An 18,233-nucleotide genomic window follows, 5' to 3' on the forward strand; every position below is an offset into this window, starting at 1 on the left:
CTTCACAATGACTTTTTTTCTTTTTCTATGCTATGTGCCGTTGATACGAAATCATTCATGTCATACCAAGATTTTCTTACTGCTAGAGAGGTACAAATAGAGGAAGGCAGAAGCTGCATGTTTGGGGAACCTTACAAAAGTGAAACGGTCAAAGTTTCTTTACGAAAGAAGGCGATACTGTAATCTGAGACCAATGAAGTTTAAACTTCACCACTTATGAAGGTACATTTTGAACAAGGTGAAGCTTCCTAAATATCGATTTCATGTTGTACTCGTAAAAAATAATTTTTCTCAATCAACGGGTTTGTAGTTTCATTGGTTAGGCTTTTTGTTCTACAATGGAGAGTGAGAGTGGTTTATAGAGTCGAAGAAGATAAATAATCTTATGATATACATGTTAAAAGTCATTTGGGGTGCATTTAGTATTTTTTTAATTTTTTTTAAAACCTTATAAGGTCAAAACTGTCAATGCATATTAGGGTATATTAGTCATTTAATATTAAATTTTAATGTGGGATGTATTCAACATTATATGGGGTGCTGATAAAAAAAGCCATGTTTTTATTGTTTTTTATTTCTCATTTTGTATGGTTTTATTTGATTTGAGAGAAAAAAAGAACACTATGCCTTCGCGTTATATGAAATATGAATATTAAGTAATAATAATAGTATGGCATTTCGAATTCGATATGATAGACTTTTTTAACCTTTAAAACTAAGTAATTTTGCAAGTGACTTACCATAGTGGTGGAAAGAAGTGAAGTTCTTGCATGACAGCATAGATTCGAATCTTATCGGTGATTAATCTAACAAAAAAAACTCAAATATTGGCTATATATTAGTTTCAACTTCAAGATGCATAAAGAGGAGAAATATTACATGTGACTCAAATTTGATATTTCAATGAGAGAGTTGCCCCCTTTTGTATGCTACTTCTAATTTCCACTATGATATTTTAATTAGTGAATCACTCCCCATGACTTTATAAATAACCATCACTCTTTGTCCGATTTTCAAAATTTCATCCATTATTTCGTCTGTATCTGTCATTGGACAGCTCAAGAGCCACTTAAGAAAGTAAAAACGTCATGTTGTACTTAGATGAGTCGTATACAAAGATTGATAGACTAGACCCACTCGATGGAGAATTGAGTTTGTGGTTGTGGGTATAGTAAGCCAAAAGTCAACTGAGGTAGAATTGAGATGAAGTGGCAAACACTAAACTAATTCATAATAAAATTTTGAATGCAATATTGAGTAATCTAACGATAGAGAAGTAATTGACTATCAATTTATAAACGTAAAATAAACATGAATATACAATAACAATAAAATTTTTTCCTATTAAGTAGGATCGGTTATATGAATCTTAGAATGTCATTACGCTCGGTTTTGTGTCACTTCTTTCGTTAGATTCAAGTACTCTAAGTCTTTTCTTAGAGTCTCTTCCAAAGTCTTCCTAGGTCTTCCTCTACCCATTCAGCCCTAAACATCTGTCACGTAATCCCATCTTCTAATCGGGGCATCAGTAGGGCTTCGTTTCACATGTCCAAATCACCATAATCGATTTTCTCTCATTTTTCCTTCAATTTCGGCTACTCCTACTTTACCTTGGTTATCCTCATTCCTAATCTTATCCTTTCTCGTGTGCCCACACATCCAACGAAGCATTCTCATCTCCGCTACATCCATTTTATGTACATGTTAATGCTTCACTGCCCAACATTTCGTGCCATAAAGCATTGCTGACCTTATTGCTGTCCTATAAAATTTTCCCTTGAGCTTCAATGGCATACGACGATCACACAACACGCCGAATGCACTCTTCCACTTCATCCATCCAGCTTGTATTCTATGGTTGAGGTCTTCATCCAACTCTGCGTTGTTTTGCAAGATATAAACATGAATATACCATAAAAAAAAAAAATAGGGTTATTATACAAAATAGTCCCTGAGATTGTCCACCATCCATGATTTTGGTCCTTCCGTTAGAAACGATTTTGGGCAATTTTTAAAGCTTTGTAACTCAATCGTTTCTTAACCAAATTCGACCCATAATATATCAAAATGAAGATAAGAAAGTGTAGAATAAGATTATACCTGTTTGGAAGCCCAATGGTTGCTGAAGATGGCCGGAAAATAGCCTGAAAGGTAACTGGTTAGTCGGAAAACTGGAATACTCGTCGGAAATTGGGTAAACTTTAAACATTCATAACTTCTTCAATACTCAACCAAATCGAGTGATTCAAAAATGAAAATAATATTTCTTGACGAGACGAAGAGAATGGTACCTCTTTTGAAGGCTAACTCGTTGTGGTTTGGTCGGACAACAGCTCAAAAATGGCTAACCATTTTCGAGTTAGCCACTTTCAAGCTGTTTTTTGGCCAAACCACGGCGAGTTAGCAGTAAATAAAGATACCATTCTCTTGATCTCGTCGAGAAGTATGATTTTCATTTTTGAATCACTCGATTTCGTTGAGTATTGAAGAAGTTATGAACGTTTAAATTTTACCCAATTTCTGACAAGTTTTCCAGTTTTCCTGCGGACCAGTCGCCTTTCAGACTATTTTCTGGCCATCTCTGGCAATCATTGAGCTTCCAAATAGGTATAATCTTGTTCGAGACACTTTCTTATCTTCATTTTGATATATTATAGGTTGAATTTGGTTAAGAATCGATTGAGTTACAAAGCTTTGAAAATTGTCCAAAGAGTTTTTAACAGAATGACCAATCTTAGAGACCATTTCTATTGATTTTCAATTTAAGGGACCATTTCTATTGATCATGTACGAATTTCATGAACCATTTTGTATAATAACCCTAAAAAATAATAATAAAAAAACCGTCCCTGTGAAAAGAGTTGAGGATGGCATGTGAACCGGACCCAGAAGCAGAAGCCGGCCCAAGTAGTTGGTAAAAGGTCTACACACTCTACACTCTTTGTCCATGTGCTTTTAGCCTTTTAGTAGGCTACAAAAGTGAAGAAGCAAAAGCTTAGGATTCTTACATTTCAATTTTTATTGTCACCATTTAGAAAACTAAAAGTTGAAAACTATTATCAAAACAAGTTTTTCAGTTTACAATCACAGAAAAATAGAAAAAACCAATTGTGAGAAATTATACATCGAAAGAAAATCGTTGAACAACATTTTGTAACGAAACAATTAATTTACTAATACAACATACTAATACAAATCCCAGAATAAGGTCTAGTTTGTTAATCTCCAAGATAACAATATCATTAAGCTCTTCAGTCTCTACGCCTTGGAGTTTAATTTGGCACGTCTCTCGTCATACGATGCTGCGATCAATTGAGGAAGAGTTATAATTTGATGAGTGAAGTTACAAAATATTACTAATGCAAGTACACAAACAACTGCAAACAGAGAATAATGCTAGTAAGGACTAATACTACTACTGGAAACTGCAAACAACTGCAAAAGTTTATATCAATACTAAGAAAACGCGGGTTAATCGATACAGAATAAGCCCTAAATTTTGGAGATACCGATGCTCATAAGGTACCCAAAATCGGACTATCTCCCACAAATCACCCACCTCCCTCACTCGAAAGTACAATATCTTTCTATTTCTTTCCACCCAAGCTACACCAAAAAACAGCCATTACCAAACGCCTCCCAGCACCATTCCCTTTTCCCTCAGAAAACGGATACCTCTCACACAACAAAGCAGTACATGAGACCAGAAGTGCCTGACTCAAACGAGCTTCCCTGAACAGCCTCAACCACATAGACAACCCATTTTGATGTGGTGGTTTATGTTTATTGATTTATTTTTGTACGGGGTGAAGGAAATCATGATAACCACATGCAACATGAGAAATCATGATAATCTTGTCACAGAGAACACAATGCAAGCTAGACACTCTTGAAAGCACATTTTATATATTGTATAACATAAAGCAAGCCACCATAGAGTATATCCTAACATTGTCCAACTAATTAATGAGGATGTCACCTGCACAACGTTCCACTTTTCTTGTAATAATCGGTTCTATGCGGTTTACAAAGAGACGGTAGCACTTACGCTCAGTTGGCCGCGACACTAGAGGGACATGGGCACATTTCTTCTTGATTGTTCTATTTTCCAAGGAACTCTGATCTGAGAAAACAAAGGTGGTCCCAGAAATAGGCAATAAGTATACAGCAAATGTTAATAGTATTCAACGGAAATATATGAGGAACATTACTTTCAGCACCTTTTTCTATTGGCAAACAGCTCCGAAGAGCCTCATGGAAGATTGCAGCTTGGAGATGATAACTTTGGCATTCTTTTGCCAAGTGTACACGCAACGCTTGCCCAGCATCTAGAGGAACACGTGAAAAACACACATTCAGAAGTTATAGAGACATAGCATGGGCTGTTTATAGTTCAGCAACCATATAAGTACCTGAAGAACAAGTGAACTTGAGACCCTCAAATTCACAGGACTGAAGAACCAATGGGATCTCTGGGGCCATGGTATATTGAGGTTTTCTTGGGGTTCTGCTCGTATCAAGTAATGCATCAACCACCTACAAATTAAAATACTTAAATCTCAGTTACTTTCATGTAACAAAAGTGAAAACTTAAGTAGAGGGCATTTCAAGCCTAGGTGTCCTCAAAGCAAAAGGAAGATGCTGCCATGGGCGGTTAAACCCAGGCTACGGGTCGATCTTAGTGGTTTCCTTATCACTGGAACTTCCAAATCAAACTCCAATGGTGGGCATGTTTTTGTTTAAACAATCTTTATTATGAACAGAAAATCCTCAACAGTATCACCTTGATTGTCAAACTGAATACTTTTCTTTTAGCTTTCACGGAAATCTTTGGAGTAGTATATTAAGGGAATTCAGAAAGCAGATGTTAGGAAGAGGCATCTGGCTAGATGCAATCATTCGCATGTGTGAAATAATATCCCGATTACTGTTACCTTCACTAGTAGAATGCTGACATTTACAGCAATTTCGGATACATCTCAGACTTATGTGCACACCAGTATGATGGTTTTAAGAGAGACAAAAAACTGATAATTTTGAGGTGCTATGTTTTTCTTTTGCATTTCTTAACACTTAAACAAGCATAACCCATACTCCAGCAATCAATCTATCAAAACGACATTTGATACTCACATCAGGAGATTCATGACCTTGGCCGATCAAGAATAGCACAGCAACCATGCATCTGACCTGGTGCCAGAGGAAAGCACTACCTTTAATTTTAATTGCCCAAAGCTGGTTCTCGTCAAACCTGAAAATAAATGCAATATTATAAACCAAACCTCCCAACAATCCCTTCAGGAAAATCTCAATACAGAAACTCTTCATTTTGGCATGTTGATAAAATCAGATAGTGAACTATGCATTCAAAAGATGATGCCGAAAGTAGCAGACAAAACAGTTGGAAAAAAGATTTGCAGAAACAAAAAGAAACTAAGTTTTTTCTGGAAACGACAACTGAATCACTGATACAAGAAAACAAAAAATACAAGTTTGACGGCCATGATCAGGTATAAAGGGCAATTGAACTTGGCCAATTATAAACGAATATTTTCTTTTTTCAAGTACAGTCCGCACTCACATTTACATGCATAAAAAACAAAATTGAGCAAAAGTAAGCAACTGAGAAGAAAAATGAAATATTCACAGAACTTGGTGAACGCGATACTTGCGCATATCTCAGTTGTGTCAAAGTTAAGCAATTAGGGTAATGCAAATCAACTAAATGTAAAAACGAAAAAATAAAAGGGAGAAAAGGGTCAGAAAAATTAGCTACCCATGTCAACCTCACATCACAAGGAGAGACTGCAAATGAAGTGATTTTTCGCCTATAGTTGTGTACATTTAGTGCATCCATTTTACAAAAGTTTCTGAAGTCGTGTTCACCAACAAATTTCCTACCAGCACTCTCCATAGCCTGGCTAAACATGAACCAGAAAAAACCACGTTTGTGTTCTCTTAACTCCAATCTAGGAGCATGAAAATGCATTCGAAACGTTCCAAAAGAGAAGAACTACGTACCAAGAGATTCAGATTTTGTCCCCAAAATAAATAATAGTACTCCCTCCCTAAACAGCTAAACCTGTAATTGACCAAGGAAAGCAACAAATTACTCTCATGCATAAGGTCATTAAAGTGACCTAACAAAAAAGAGGGTCAGGACTCAGTACAGTTATGGAATACAGTGAACTGTTAGAAAGCCTCAACCATATAAGCATCAGAGAATAAATATGAATATTTTTTGCAATTATACAGATAATGAAGTTCATAACTCAGCTATCCTCAGATGAACTGAAATTCTTCCCAAACTTTGATAATGACAATCATGGCAATCAGTTGAAAAATGCATGACATCTTAAAGCGAAACAAATCAAGACTTGTTCACCCAAGCAGGTGACAGGCTACAAAACTTCAGTTATCCACCATCTAAAACATGATAGATTAGAAGACCTAAAACACCTAATAAGAAGATTTAAATGAAATCCACCTTGTAAGAACATTTAATAAGCTGAACTTGACCTTTTTAATTAAGAAATTCCATTTTATTGCTACAAATAATTGTCCTCCAGAATTCCAGGTTAATACTTACTTGGCACATAATTGAATATACCGCTAGCATTTATGCCAATGTATTAAAAGCGTGAGGCGTGGGCGAGGCGTCCGAGGCGAAGCCCAGCCTAGGCGTGAGGCGTGAGGCGAAGCCTTACAGGATTTAATTTTTTTTATATATATATGTTTTATATATTATACATATAATTGTATAAAAAATAATACTATGTAAAATAAACATCCATTCTCAATTTTTCATTCAAATCCATAGTCATTTAAAAGATAATATCATTTAAATTCATCATTCAAAGGTAATATCACCCAAATTCATCATTCAAAAGATAATACAAACAAAGAAAACAATCATCCATCCAAATCATCTTCATATAAATCAAAATACAACAAAGATATAAATCATTCATCTAATCCTCTTCATCTAAATAAAAGGCAACATCATCCTCTTAATTGCCAACTCTAGATGAACTTGTCGGGTATGTCATCATTTCATCAAAAGAATCTTCCGAACATATTCCACATTTCAATACCCTAAACAATAAACATAGATGCATGCATACAATTAATGAACCAACAATTTATTAATTAATTTATATACCACAGTTTCCAACAATTTCTAACAATTTATTAATTAATTTATATACCCCTTTAATCCCCACTAATTAGGCCTAACATTTAGAAATATTTGGGTTCAGCCAATTTATGGCACACGGACACAATTTATGACAGGAGCATTAATTGTACATGTATAATATAATGCAAAACAGTTTATGGCAGCCAATAAAACCGTGGGCTGTCCCCCTGGTTTCTACTCTGCTTCCTTCTCCCTCTCTATGTCTCTCTGTCTCTCTCGCAGAAAGCCTTCCCCAGAAAACTTTTGTCTAAAAACCGTGGGTCTGTTAGGCAGAGCATGCAGAGGCAGATTTAAACCTTTTCTGTCTAAAAACTGTGGGTCTATCTCTCTGTTTCTACTGTGATTCTTTCTCTCTCTCTCTCTCTCTCTCATTCGCAGAAAGCCTTCGACAAGCCTTCCCCAGAAAACCCCAGAAAACTTCTTAGTTAGGCAGAGCATGCAGAGGCAGATTTAAAACTTTTCTGTCTAACGAAGTAACTATTAACCCCTCTATAGCAAAACCTTCCCCAGAAACTAAATCCCTAATTTCAGGAACCCTAACCTTTGGGATCTTGCTGACGGCGCTGGGGCTGGGCTGATGGTGCTGAGGTGACGGTGGCGGGGTGATGGCGGCGTGGCAGCGTGGTTTTTTTAAAAAAAAAAAAAAAAAAAAAAGGTCTGACAAGGCGTCCAGACGCCTTGAGGCGCGCCTCTGCCGCCTCGGCGTCTCCGGCGAAGCATTTCGCCTACTCCAGCAAAACTGAGGCGTTTGCCTCTCCGCCCAGCCTCAAGGGCGCCCTGGGCGCGCCCCGAGGCGAGTTCTTTAAAACATTGATTTATGCAAAAGAAAGCTCCAAGAAACTTTAACCAGACTCATACCATTTGACAAACACATGGATAATCTTGAGTTATGGCATAACAAAAGACACTTAACAAATAGAGGTAAGAGTCTCCTTATTTGATTAATCAATGCCATTTTCATTGTCCAATAATTTATAAGATCACTATACCAAACACTTTAGTTAATATCAATACGTGTACATCCATTTTGTGTCTATTTTGATACAAGTGATATTATACAGTAAATTAATCTAGGCTACAGGGAGAGGAACTTGAACTTGGATGCAAGGGGGGAGAATGCTCCTCTAGCTAACTGCTAATTCCATTTTGTGGCTATTAATTCAAAGAGGGCATGGAAATTCAAGAAAACTTAACTGGGTTGTAACTGCCTACTGGTATTTTATTCATTCCATATCTTTAAATGCTTGAAAATAGTCAAAATACACAAGTTTCACTAAAGAAACACCATAAAAAGGATCAGCTCCACAGAGCAACTGTCATTTTAATAGGTTTATAAGATTAGTTCTTTTCCTCTAAAAAAAAAAAAAAAACAAAGATGATTTTGCAAACAAACAGAATAATTTAATATTATCATCTCAAAATAGTGGCAAATCTCATAGAAGGTAGACAAACCTGGCATTGAAATCCAATGGAACAGGACACCAGCCAAAAACTCGAATATCCTCTGGAAGAGCCCGATTCAACACCCTCACGTAATCGATTTCACCTTCTGAGAAAAGCATGAACAAAACAAAGGAGCATGTGTTATTGAAGTGGAATGTGGTTAGTTGAAATTCATCTAAAACTCAAATGGTATTTAAAAATCTTAAACCGGGCCAGCAAAACAAATCACATATGGTTCAATGGTTCAAGTTTTAGCACAATAAAATCTATGCTTCAAAATCTCAACTACAGTGCTAGAATCCTTTTTTGTTGCTTTATTCCACTGAAAAAACTTTTTGCTTATGTAGACCGGTGGTAGATACAAATACTTCCCCAACTCAAGGCCATGCCATTTGAGTTTTACAAAAAAAATATTCAACAATTTTGCCTGCTAAAGATTGAAACCTTCGTCAAATGAATCTACAAATTGGCACGTGGTATGCACTAACCAAGACTCAACCCTAGACGATTGGTTTCGAGATCCAACCAGTTCAACCAAATACCAGGAATCATTCATCTTGCCATTCCTCATATCAAGTGTCCTATGATGCCTGTAAAAGCAATCCTCCGCCCATAGGCAATATTCTTGCATCAAAGCATATACAGTTTACTTTCTTGTTCGTTTTCCTTTTCAGGCAACAGTAATCATGATTACATATAACCAAATAACTAAATTATCTTGTATCAGTATTATTGCACTTTCCCAAAGTACAACCCAGGCTACCATAAGGTTGTATGGCTTTGTTTAGCTTATAGAATAGCCTTATGACCTATTCCCGCTCTTAAAAAGAATGAGAAATTATTTTGCTCCCTTGCAGTTTCCACTAGCTTGTTCCGCCGTATGAATTGTGAGCTCACGCTACAGCCCTGATCCAACAGAACTAGGCTTATGCCACGCTTTTTCCGATCTTTGATCAAAACCTGTCTAAATTAATGTGAACAGCATCCCCATCCTATTCAGGACATCATCCTGGAACAGGGCAGAGATGTCCTTTATTTGAGATAAATGTAGATCTATCCTCTGCTTGGCATTGATTAAACATTTTAGGAACTATCATTTAAGTTCTTTTCTTCTTTATACGGGGACCGAAATTTTGCATTTATGGTTTGTTTTCTAGTCTAGTGTTTGTAGTTGGTTTGGCCTGCATGCTTTTTCGTAGTCATATGTGGACTGCTTGCACATCTTCTATTGTACTTCATTTTTCTTTTCCATAAAGTTCTTATATCTTATCAAAAACAAAAAAGCATGCTAACCATATTGCTCATTGCAAACGATTTTGTTGGAATCTTCATTATTCTCACATGTTTCCTTGAGGTTTGATCGTAAATAGAGAGCGATAACCTGCAGAAAAAAAATTTCCACATTCTCAACAATCATATTTAAAAGAAATAAAAATCGTAGCATCAAAGCTGGTACCAAGCAAGGTTCTATTCTTTTTCTTTGCAAATATAGACATCAGTAATTCATTCCATCTGCAGATATGTGGCAGAAATTACAAAAATGACCACAAAAAAATTCTTTAAAACATGGGAATATGAATGAAACTCGTGGAAATGTTGAACCAACCAATAATTCACCAATCAATCCTGCAAAAATGCAATATAGTATATTTCTGACACACGACATTTAAGTCCCAAAAAAAAAAAAAAAAAAAAAAAAAAGCCCCTGATACATGGCATTGAAACTTAAAAACTACGTGCAAAAACATCCTTCTTCCACTTTTTATAACAATCGAGACAGTATTAGCTAAAATTTATTAATAATTAAAAAAAAATACACCTTGCACATAATATTCAAGTTTCAAATATATGTATATATATACACACACACACACATACATACATACATTCGTAGTGCACATTGTTTTTAGTTTTCACCTTACACGTCATACATTTATCCAAGATATATTATTTTGTGAAGTTTACAGGTTTAATTGATGAATTATTGATTGGTTTCACATTAACAGTTGCATTTCTTAAAAGAAAATTTGATTATTTCTGTAACTTTTACCAATATTGTCACTGATATATTAATAAATGACAACAATGTTAATTACCTGAATATATAAATACATCGGTAATTAGCATCATTGTCATTTGTTAATATATTCCCCCGACATCCATATTTTAATCTTGACTTTATCTAGGATAGCATTTGGTAATCTACTTCTAGCATCTTTCAACTATTACAGCATGAGATTCAAAAGATGATTCCAGCATAGTTCAGTTTAACCTACCATTGAGGAATGCGCAACTAATAAGTCATAAGAATACCCAACAAATATGTATACAGTTATTCCAACTATATAATCACCAACCACCAAAACTTAAATAGAAAGATTTTGCATCAACTTACTTGCCCAACAGCAGATACTCCCTTGTCGGTTCTACCACATCTTGAGTATTGTGATTCCTTCTTGTCACCAACTAAAAGTCTTGTCTTCTCAAGGGCTTTAAAAATTTCAGACTGCATATTTTCCAGAGCATAAGATGAGACTTAGGTAAAAGTTAGAAAATAGGAGCAGTAATATGAGAATCAATACCTCAATGGTTGGATCCATTTGTGCCTCTGAAGCAAAACCATAAAACCTGTAATGTAGCACATAGGAGTTCAAAAGGCCTTCTACATCCCATGATCTTTATAACGGTATTCGGTTCTTTCTAGCCTACTGGACGTGCAATATTATTCTAGAAATCTTGCCTAATTCCTCATAAATGATAATGAAGAAAAAGGAGAAAAATGATATTCTTTCTTAAGAAGAAAGGCAAAAGCTAAGATTTCAACATAAATTCATCTTAGTTGTAGAAAGTACCTCTGCCCAAAATACATGACTTTCAGAGCAACATATCTCTTAGGGAGGTAATTCATGATCCTTGTGATATGACCTGTGCACAAACATAGAGATTTAAAATTCGAATATATGAACATGTGCCTGTAAAAGTCATTAACCAGAATAGACTTTTCAAAAGGAGAGCTTCCTAAAAGAAGCATGTTATTGATTTTAAAATACAACTACTACTGAATTATAAAAATTGGACAACAACATTAAACAAAGTACTTATGCAAGAGTCAATGCACCAGTTTATTGAAAAAACATAGAAAAAAACTATGACCCGCATGAGTGAAAAAGAGTGGGATGGAGAGAGAGATTGAAGGACCTTAAGAAAATATATTTACGGTTATCAACTAGTCAGGTTGGGTTATCCTGGCATCTTATGCCACAAGTTTTATTACTTTTATTTTGAAAAGTAAATTCAAAGAATTAAACCTGGCACTGTCTCTTTTACTTTCTCATTGGTGGTCTTCTTACTTCCAGAGTTTGATTTCCTGCTTTTCTCAACTGAACTATCAAAACTTACAGAACCATCAGGCTTTTTCTCTTTCTGCATCATAACATGCTCATCTTCAGATAACCAAAAAGATAAACACAAACAAAAGCAAAAGTAAAACCAATAAGAAGGAGATATTACTTTTCTGGTTAAAGTTACAGCACCTTTTTTCTTGAATTGTGTTTGTTGTCTAAAATCATGTGTCAAATTTAATCCTTCATTTAATCATTAGTCTGCATATCTAAAGGGTTTACTATACCTTTTTGAAGAAATTACCAGCAATGCCCTTGAATAGTTAGTATTGATTACCCTCTGGTTTGAGTTCAGTGACAGTTGGTCCTTGTGTTTTAAAAATTGACAAAAACCCCTACAGTTATGAATCATTACAACATTGACCCTCCATTAAACTAGTCAAGTTAACCTTTGTTTAGCACTCAGCTGGCCCGCTTTTACTTACAAGGTGTCCAGTTTGATGAGACATGGATTACTAGATACTATATGGACAGCAGCAAATAATAATTTTTTTTTCAAGGAAAACCTTATCTCGAAGAAGGGCCCTTCAACATCATCCTAGTGCCTTGTGAGCAAAATATAAGCCCACTGAGTTCATCTTAATAAAGAACATATTGATTAACTTGGCAGTTTGACGAACAAAGGAGCTAATGGTAGAATAGTTGCAACTTTAAGGGTGGACAACTGTTATATGCCCTAAACGACAAGGGTGCAAAATGCAATTGACCCTAACGAGTAAACTATTGAAAATAATAACTGAAAGGGTTATTATACAAAATGGTCCCTAAGATTTGCATGATCAATAGAAATGGTCCCTGAGATTGTCCACCATCTATGATTTTTGGTCCTTCCGTTAAAAACGATTTTGGGCAATTTTCAAAGCTTTGTAGCTCAATCGTTTCTTAACCAAATTCAACCCATAATATATCAAAATGAAGATAGGAAAGTGTAGAATAAGATTATACCTATTTGGAAGCCCAATGGTTGCCGGAGATGACCGGAAAATAGCCTAAAAGGTGACTGGTCCGCCGGAAAACTCGCCGGAAACTGGGTAAACTTTAAACATTCATAACTTCTTCAATACTCAAGAAATTGAGTGATTCAAAAATGAAAATCGTACTTCTCGACGAGACAAAGAGAATGGTATCTTTCTTTATTGCTAACTCACCGTGGTTTGGCCGGAAAACTGCTTGAAAATGGTTAGACACTTTCAAGCCGTTGTCCGACCAAACCACGATGAGTTAGCCTTCAAAAAAGGTACCATTCTCTTCATCTCGTCAAGATGTATTATTTTCGTTTTTGAATCACTCGATTTGGTTGAGTATTGAAGAAGTTATGAATGTTTAAAGTTTACCCAGTTTCCGGTGAGTTTTCCAATTTTCCTGCAGACCAGTCACCTTTCAGGCTATTTTCCGGCCATCTCCGGCAATCATTAGGCTTCAAAATAGGTATAATCTTGTTCTACACTTTCTTATCTTCATTTTGAAATATTATGCGTTGAATTTGGTTAAGAATCGATTGAGTTATGAAGCTTTGAAAATTGCCCAAAGAGTTTTTAATGGAAGAACCAAAATCATGGATGGTGGACAATCTCAAGACCATTTCTATTGATTTTCAATCTCAGGGACCATTTCTATTGATCATGCAAATCTCAGGGACCATTTTGTATAATAACCCTAATTGAAATGCAAGAGATACAACTGGCACGTGATTCCCTATCCTTTCCCTCAAACTTTGAAATACCCCAAGTTTCATTATATACGTGATATAAAGTTGTACAAAACCTAATGCAAAATTAGGGGTAACATCAAAATATTAGAAAGTGAATTTTGCTACATGTGATATCCCAAAATCACAAGTATAGTACCTTGATGTACATTAGTTTTAGATGCTTTTGAAAATATAAACTTTATGGAAAAAGCAGATATGTATAGTGAAAACAATGATATTTCATAGTTCAAAAAAAAAAAAAAAAAAAAAACTTGAGGAAACAAATTTTGAGATTGATTGTAATACAATTTGGTCAAAGGTGACATTTTCGTGGATTCTTTGTACTTGTATATAATAGAACCATAGTTGTTTATCAACTCTAGTTTTCTTCTATACATTTTTTTCAACCAAATATTCCATTGTGCTACAACATCTACGATTAACTCAAAATAAGAGTTTAGTTAGGATTTAATATTTATTAAGAAAGTCAAAGATTAAACAGTAAAATAGGTATCTGATTTTATCATATAAAAGAACAATGGGAAAAACAAAATATTAAGCAAAAGATAACAAACCTCATGACAGCAACAATTTGCAAGTTGAGATGACAATTTGGCATTCACAACCTCTAATTCCTGGATTTTTAGTTGCAAATAAGTTAATAGAACTATACATTTGTTAAAACAAAAGTAATACTTAGAAATGAATCTGGGATTATGGAATGACTACAAAAAACAATTAAAACTAATGTGTTTGAAAAATTAGGTTTCAGCAATACAAAACCTATCACGGCCTTATATGCATCTACCACCAAAAGAAAACTAGTTAAAAACAGACCAAAATGGCAACAAAAAGTAATGCCATTCCATAGAAAACAAATTGAGTTTATGATAGTTCTATTTGAACCTCAAATTTGCTTGAATTTTTTTTTTTTATCAATATCTTGCTTGATTAAGCCGCCCCCCCCCCCCTTTTTTTTTTTACACAACGATGTCACCATTAAAACAAATGAGACCAAAGTCTTTTCTCTAACTTTTCATCCTCCCCGTCCTATCTTCCTCCTTTTGCAGAGGCATTGAACTGGCACCTCTGCAACCAAACATGCAGTGATATCACCATAAACAAATGATGTGAAACAAGAAACTACAAAAGAAAAAGTAACCTAAAAAGTAAAGGGTGACATTATCTTGGTCTTTTACCTTCTAAACCAAATTAGTTTCTTTTGCAAAGGCACTAAAATCACTCACACCCTCAGGCTTCTCCCTAACTAGACTCTTCTGATGTAAATCTAACCACATTAAAATGTCCCTTCCCCACTCTGTTAGTGAAGGGCATGAACTCGGGACTACCACTAAAGTCAACAATCAGTCACCTTAGGCTTAGTGGAGTCTGAAAAATTCTTTCAATACTCACTCGACCAGAAAACCTTGTGTGTTCCATATAACTAAAATTCCCCTAGACTTTCCCAAAAAGGTAATAAATTCCTTTTCCTTATACCTAGCTCTACATGAGCTTCTACAATTCTTCTATCAAATCTCATTTTTCTTTATTATTATTAGATTTCACTTCCTAGACTTAAGAAAGTCCTCTCAAGCTCCAACTAATGATTTTCATGGTGTCATCATCTTCGTGCACGGTTAGCACTATTATTCACATAATTGATCTTCAATGTCAAATTTTCCAGCTCTCCAATCCTCACCGTACTCGGGGGCGGCGAGTTTGTGTCATGCCATATGGTGTGCATCCAGATTTCTAGTCAACCCTAACCGAACCAATTTGATTAATCATGTCAACTGACTTGACCATCAAACTTTTGTGATTGAGTTGACAGACAGGTATGGTGATCTAGAAACTTAAAAGACTAAGTTCCTGTTATTTCTAGGCCAAACCTATCATTTCCGATTCTTCAAAAACTAACAATCTACTTTACCAGAATCGAAATATTCCTCCTTGACACTAGGTTTGCGCAAAGTAACAGTCAACCTACTTAGTCAAAGCCAAATTATCATGCGGTGTTCAAAATTGTCACTCCTAGTTTTTCTCTCTGTCTTCTTTCCTGTCCCCCAACTCCTACTCTTGTTTACTAGAAATGGAACTAACAATAAGTTCATTTTCTTCCCAAGAAGTTTCCAGTTTACTCCACCCTTCCTCGTCAAATGGGCTCATCTCCTTTTCATACCCACATCCCACAACCTCTCATCTCTCTTGGCTATTCTTTACCTCTCGCATAACTTAAATTGTTACCAACTTACCATCATCCCCACAACATACATTACCTATACCTACAGAGTGACTTTCAGAACATGATGGGTGATACCCGACCTGCAAGCCTTCATACTGACACTACTTGTAAGTCAGATTTTAGTAACCTCGCCCCCCAACAAGCGCAACACGGGAAAATATAATAGGGAAACAATCTAAATACACTAGAATTGCATTTACATGAGAACTTATTAGAACAAAAAGAAGATAAACGAAGACAAGAACTTAAAGCGAAGACATCCACTATTTTTAAGCTTCGATTATTCAAGGAAAATGAGCAAATAAATAGCCGAGAGTCATGCTGATTATGTTATAATGCAGTAATAAGTAATTAAATTAACCATAATCAAGGCGGAGATTTGTTCTCTAAGCAACAAAACCAGCAACAGTTATAAGCTATAGTAATACAGAATGCATTGTTTAATTAGAATCTACCAGAATCACTTGATTTTTCATGAAAAAACTGCATAGAATCGACGGGATTTGGGTCATTTGAGGTTCTTTTTTCAACCACATTTTCTCACTGACCAAACAAGAGAAAATAAGAGAGAGAGAGAGTACCTGAACTCTGTGCTTGAGGGAGTCGACCAGGGACTGTAGGTTGGTGATGGGGTCTCTGTCCGCGACTTCCATGGACATGGTCAACCGATTGGTATGGGGGCTCTCGTTCCTCTGATGATTTTGGTCGTTTCTACTTCCCGCAGAGAGTGGGTTGGTGGGTGATGGGTGATGATGGAGCCTGGTATGCAGAAGGCCGGGGGTGGCGGCTAGTATGGGGATTGACGGACTGCGGAGGGGGTGGCAGTGTTTAGGTTCGATTCTCGCCAGGCCGAGACGTAATTGAAAAAACGTTGCTAGCCCATTGTTCTAAAAAAAAAAAAAAAAAAATATATATATATATATATATATATATATATAACAGTGGGTTCAAAAAATTGAAACCCACAAAAAAAAAAAAAAAGGACCAAACACCAAATTGCAATCGAAAAATAAAAATAAAAACCGAACAAAAAAAAAATTAAACTGAACCGAACTTTACTATTTCAATTTTGGAGATTCAGCGAATTAAACCGAATCCCTTTATACTCTATGAATGTATGTCTATGATGTTTCTTTTGTGAAACTTTGTTACCAAGTTTGAAACTAAGCCTAGATCTTTTTGATGAAGCATACTTGATTCAATTAGGGAGGATATTTCATTGTTTACAGGGTAAAGTTTTAGAGCGCTTTGGAACTTGAAAGAGCTTCTTTATTTGTTTGCTTTTGGAATGGTTATGGTCATCATTTTTCTTAGCGATTGAAACTGTTGATAGAATATGATTGGTCTATATGATTTTGTATATATACAACTACCTTCTACTTTTTCTATTTTCTTATTATTAGTTTACCAATGCAAGTCTCATTTCTAAATTCCATATTAAGAAAGATCAAGTTTTATAAAATGATAAAAAAAAGGGAAGAACGAACCGAACAAAACCATACCAAAAAAAAAAAACCATACTGAAAATACTAAAAGAAAATTGAACTAAACCAAACCTAACCAAAGTTTGCAAATTAAATGATGCGTCATAAATAAAAAATAAGTACGTTAATTAACACTTAATTAATAATTTAATTATCAACTTTCATATCATTTAACTTAGGGGTGTAGTCAATTTGAATTTCGGATTTTAATGGATTTCTTTTAGGTGATTGATTTTAAAAGATTTTAATACACTCTACAATTCCATATAGATTTTGACGGATTTATATGAATTTTTATTATAAATTTCTATGAATTTGTATGGATTTTTTCTTGAATTTACTAGGATTTTGAAAAAATATTGGAATCTCACACAAAGTCATGGGATTATTTTTATGAAATCATGCAGTTGAAATTAACCTCTCCAACTTTCAGTTGGGTTTCGGAATTGAAAATAAAAAAATCACAAATATTGTTCTTAATGTGATTAATAATTAGTGATTTACATCCTTTTATTTTGCTTCCTACTTTTATTTTTCTAATTTTTTATGTAACTTGATTTGTGTCAATATATGGGTTAAACCCCATAATTAATTTCAAAATTTGGAACATTTGAGGCAGACCCTGTCATATAGTAATCAAATTTAAGGATTCTCATTTATGGTTGGAGGTGTTTTAATCAACTAGGGTTTAGAGCATTCAGATTTTCCAACTTTTGTTGCTGACTTGCGGTAGTACAGCAACCATTGCTACTCCTGTATTGGAACCAACGTAGGC

At 35.1% G+C, this 18,233-nt stretch overlaps 1 protein-coding gene across 4 annotated transcripts; it reads right to left on the reverse strand.

The window, feature by feature from the left end:
* Positions 1-3,030: 3,030 nt before the first annotated feature.
* On the reverse strand, positions 3,031-16,850 carry LOC125470176 (tRNA pseudouridine(38/39) synthase). Of its 4 annotated transcripts, none has more exons than XM_048568803.1 (15): positions 16,556-16,850; positions 14,308-14,367; positions 11,950-12,064; positions 11,494-11,566; positions 11,224-11,269; positions 11,037-11,147; positions 9,935-10,022; positions 8,651-8,747; positions 6,022-6,082; positions 5,787-5,917; positions 5,134-5,251; positions 4,413-4,536; positions 4,221-4,328; positions 4,049-4,123; positions 3,031-3,302 (listed from the first exon to the last, which is right to left on the reverse strand). In XM_048568803.1, the coding sequence occupies exons 1-15, from the start codon at positions 16,631-16,633 to the stop codon at positions 3,259-3,261; spliced, it is 1,329 nt and encodes a 442-aa protein (XP_048424760.1). In that variant the 5' UTR covers positions 16,634-16,850; the 3' UTR covers positions 3,031-3,258. The 4 variants fall into 4 exon arrangements, with proteins under 4 accessions (XP_048424760.1, XP_048424758.1, XP_048424759.1 ...); XM_048568801.1 differs by having other exon boundaries at positions 3,980-4,123; XM_048568802.1 differs by lacking the exon at positions 14,308-14,367 and having other exon boundaries at positions 3,980-4,123.
* Positions 16,851-18,233: the final 1,383 nt, after the last annotated feature.

This window comes from the organism of the source record quoted next, unplaced genomic scaffold, assembly GCF_019419815.1.
Source record: "Pyrus x bretschneideri cultivar Hongxiangsu unplaced genomic scaffold, Pyrus_bretschneideri_v1 Contig49, whole genome shotgun sequence".
Taxonomy (NCBI): Eukaryota; Viridiplantae; Streptophyta; class Magnoliopsida; order Rosales; family Rosaceae; genus Pyrus; species Pyrus x bretschneideri.

Excerpts from the sequence above, each read along its gene's own strand:
- LOC125470176 (XM_048568801.1), bottom strand. The coding sequence starts at position 16,633 with ATGTCCATGGAAGTCGCGGACAGAGACCCCATCACCAACCTACAGTCC. Across the intron at positions 5,918-6,021 it reads GACAAAATCTGAATCTCTTG|GCTATGGAGAGTGCTGGTAG; the intron begins GTACGTAGTTCT and ends ATGTTTAGCCAG. Across the intron at positions 4,124-4,220 it reads CTGTTTGCCAATAGAAAAAG|ATCAGAGTTCCTTGGAAAAT; the intron begins GTGCTGAAAGTA and ends TTGTTTTCTCAG.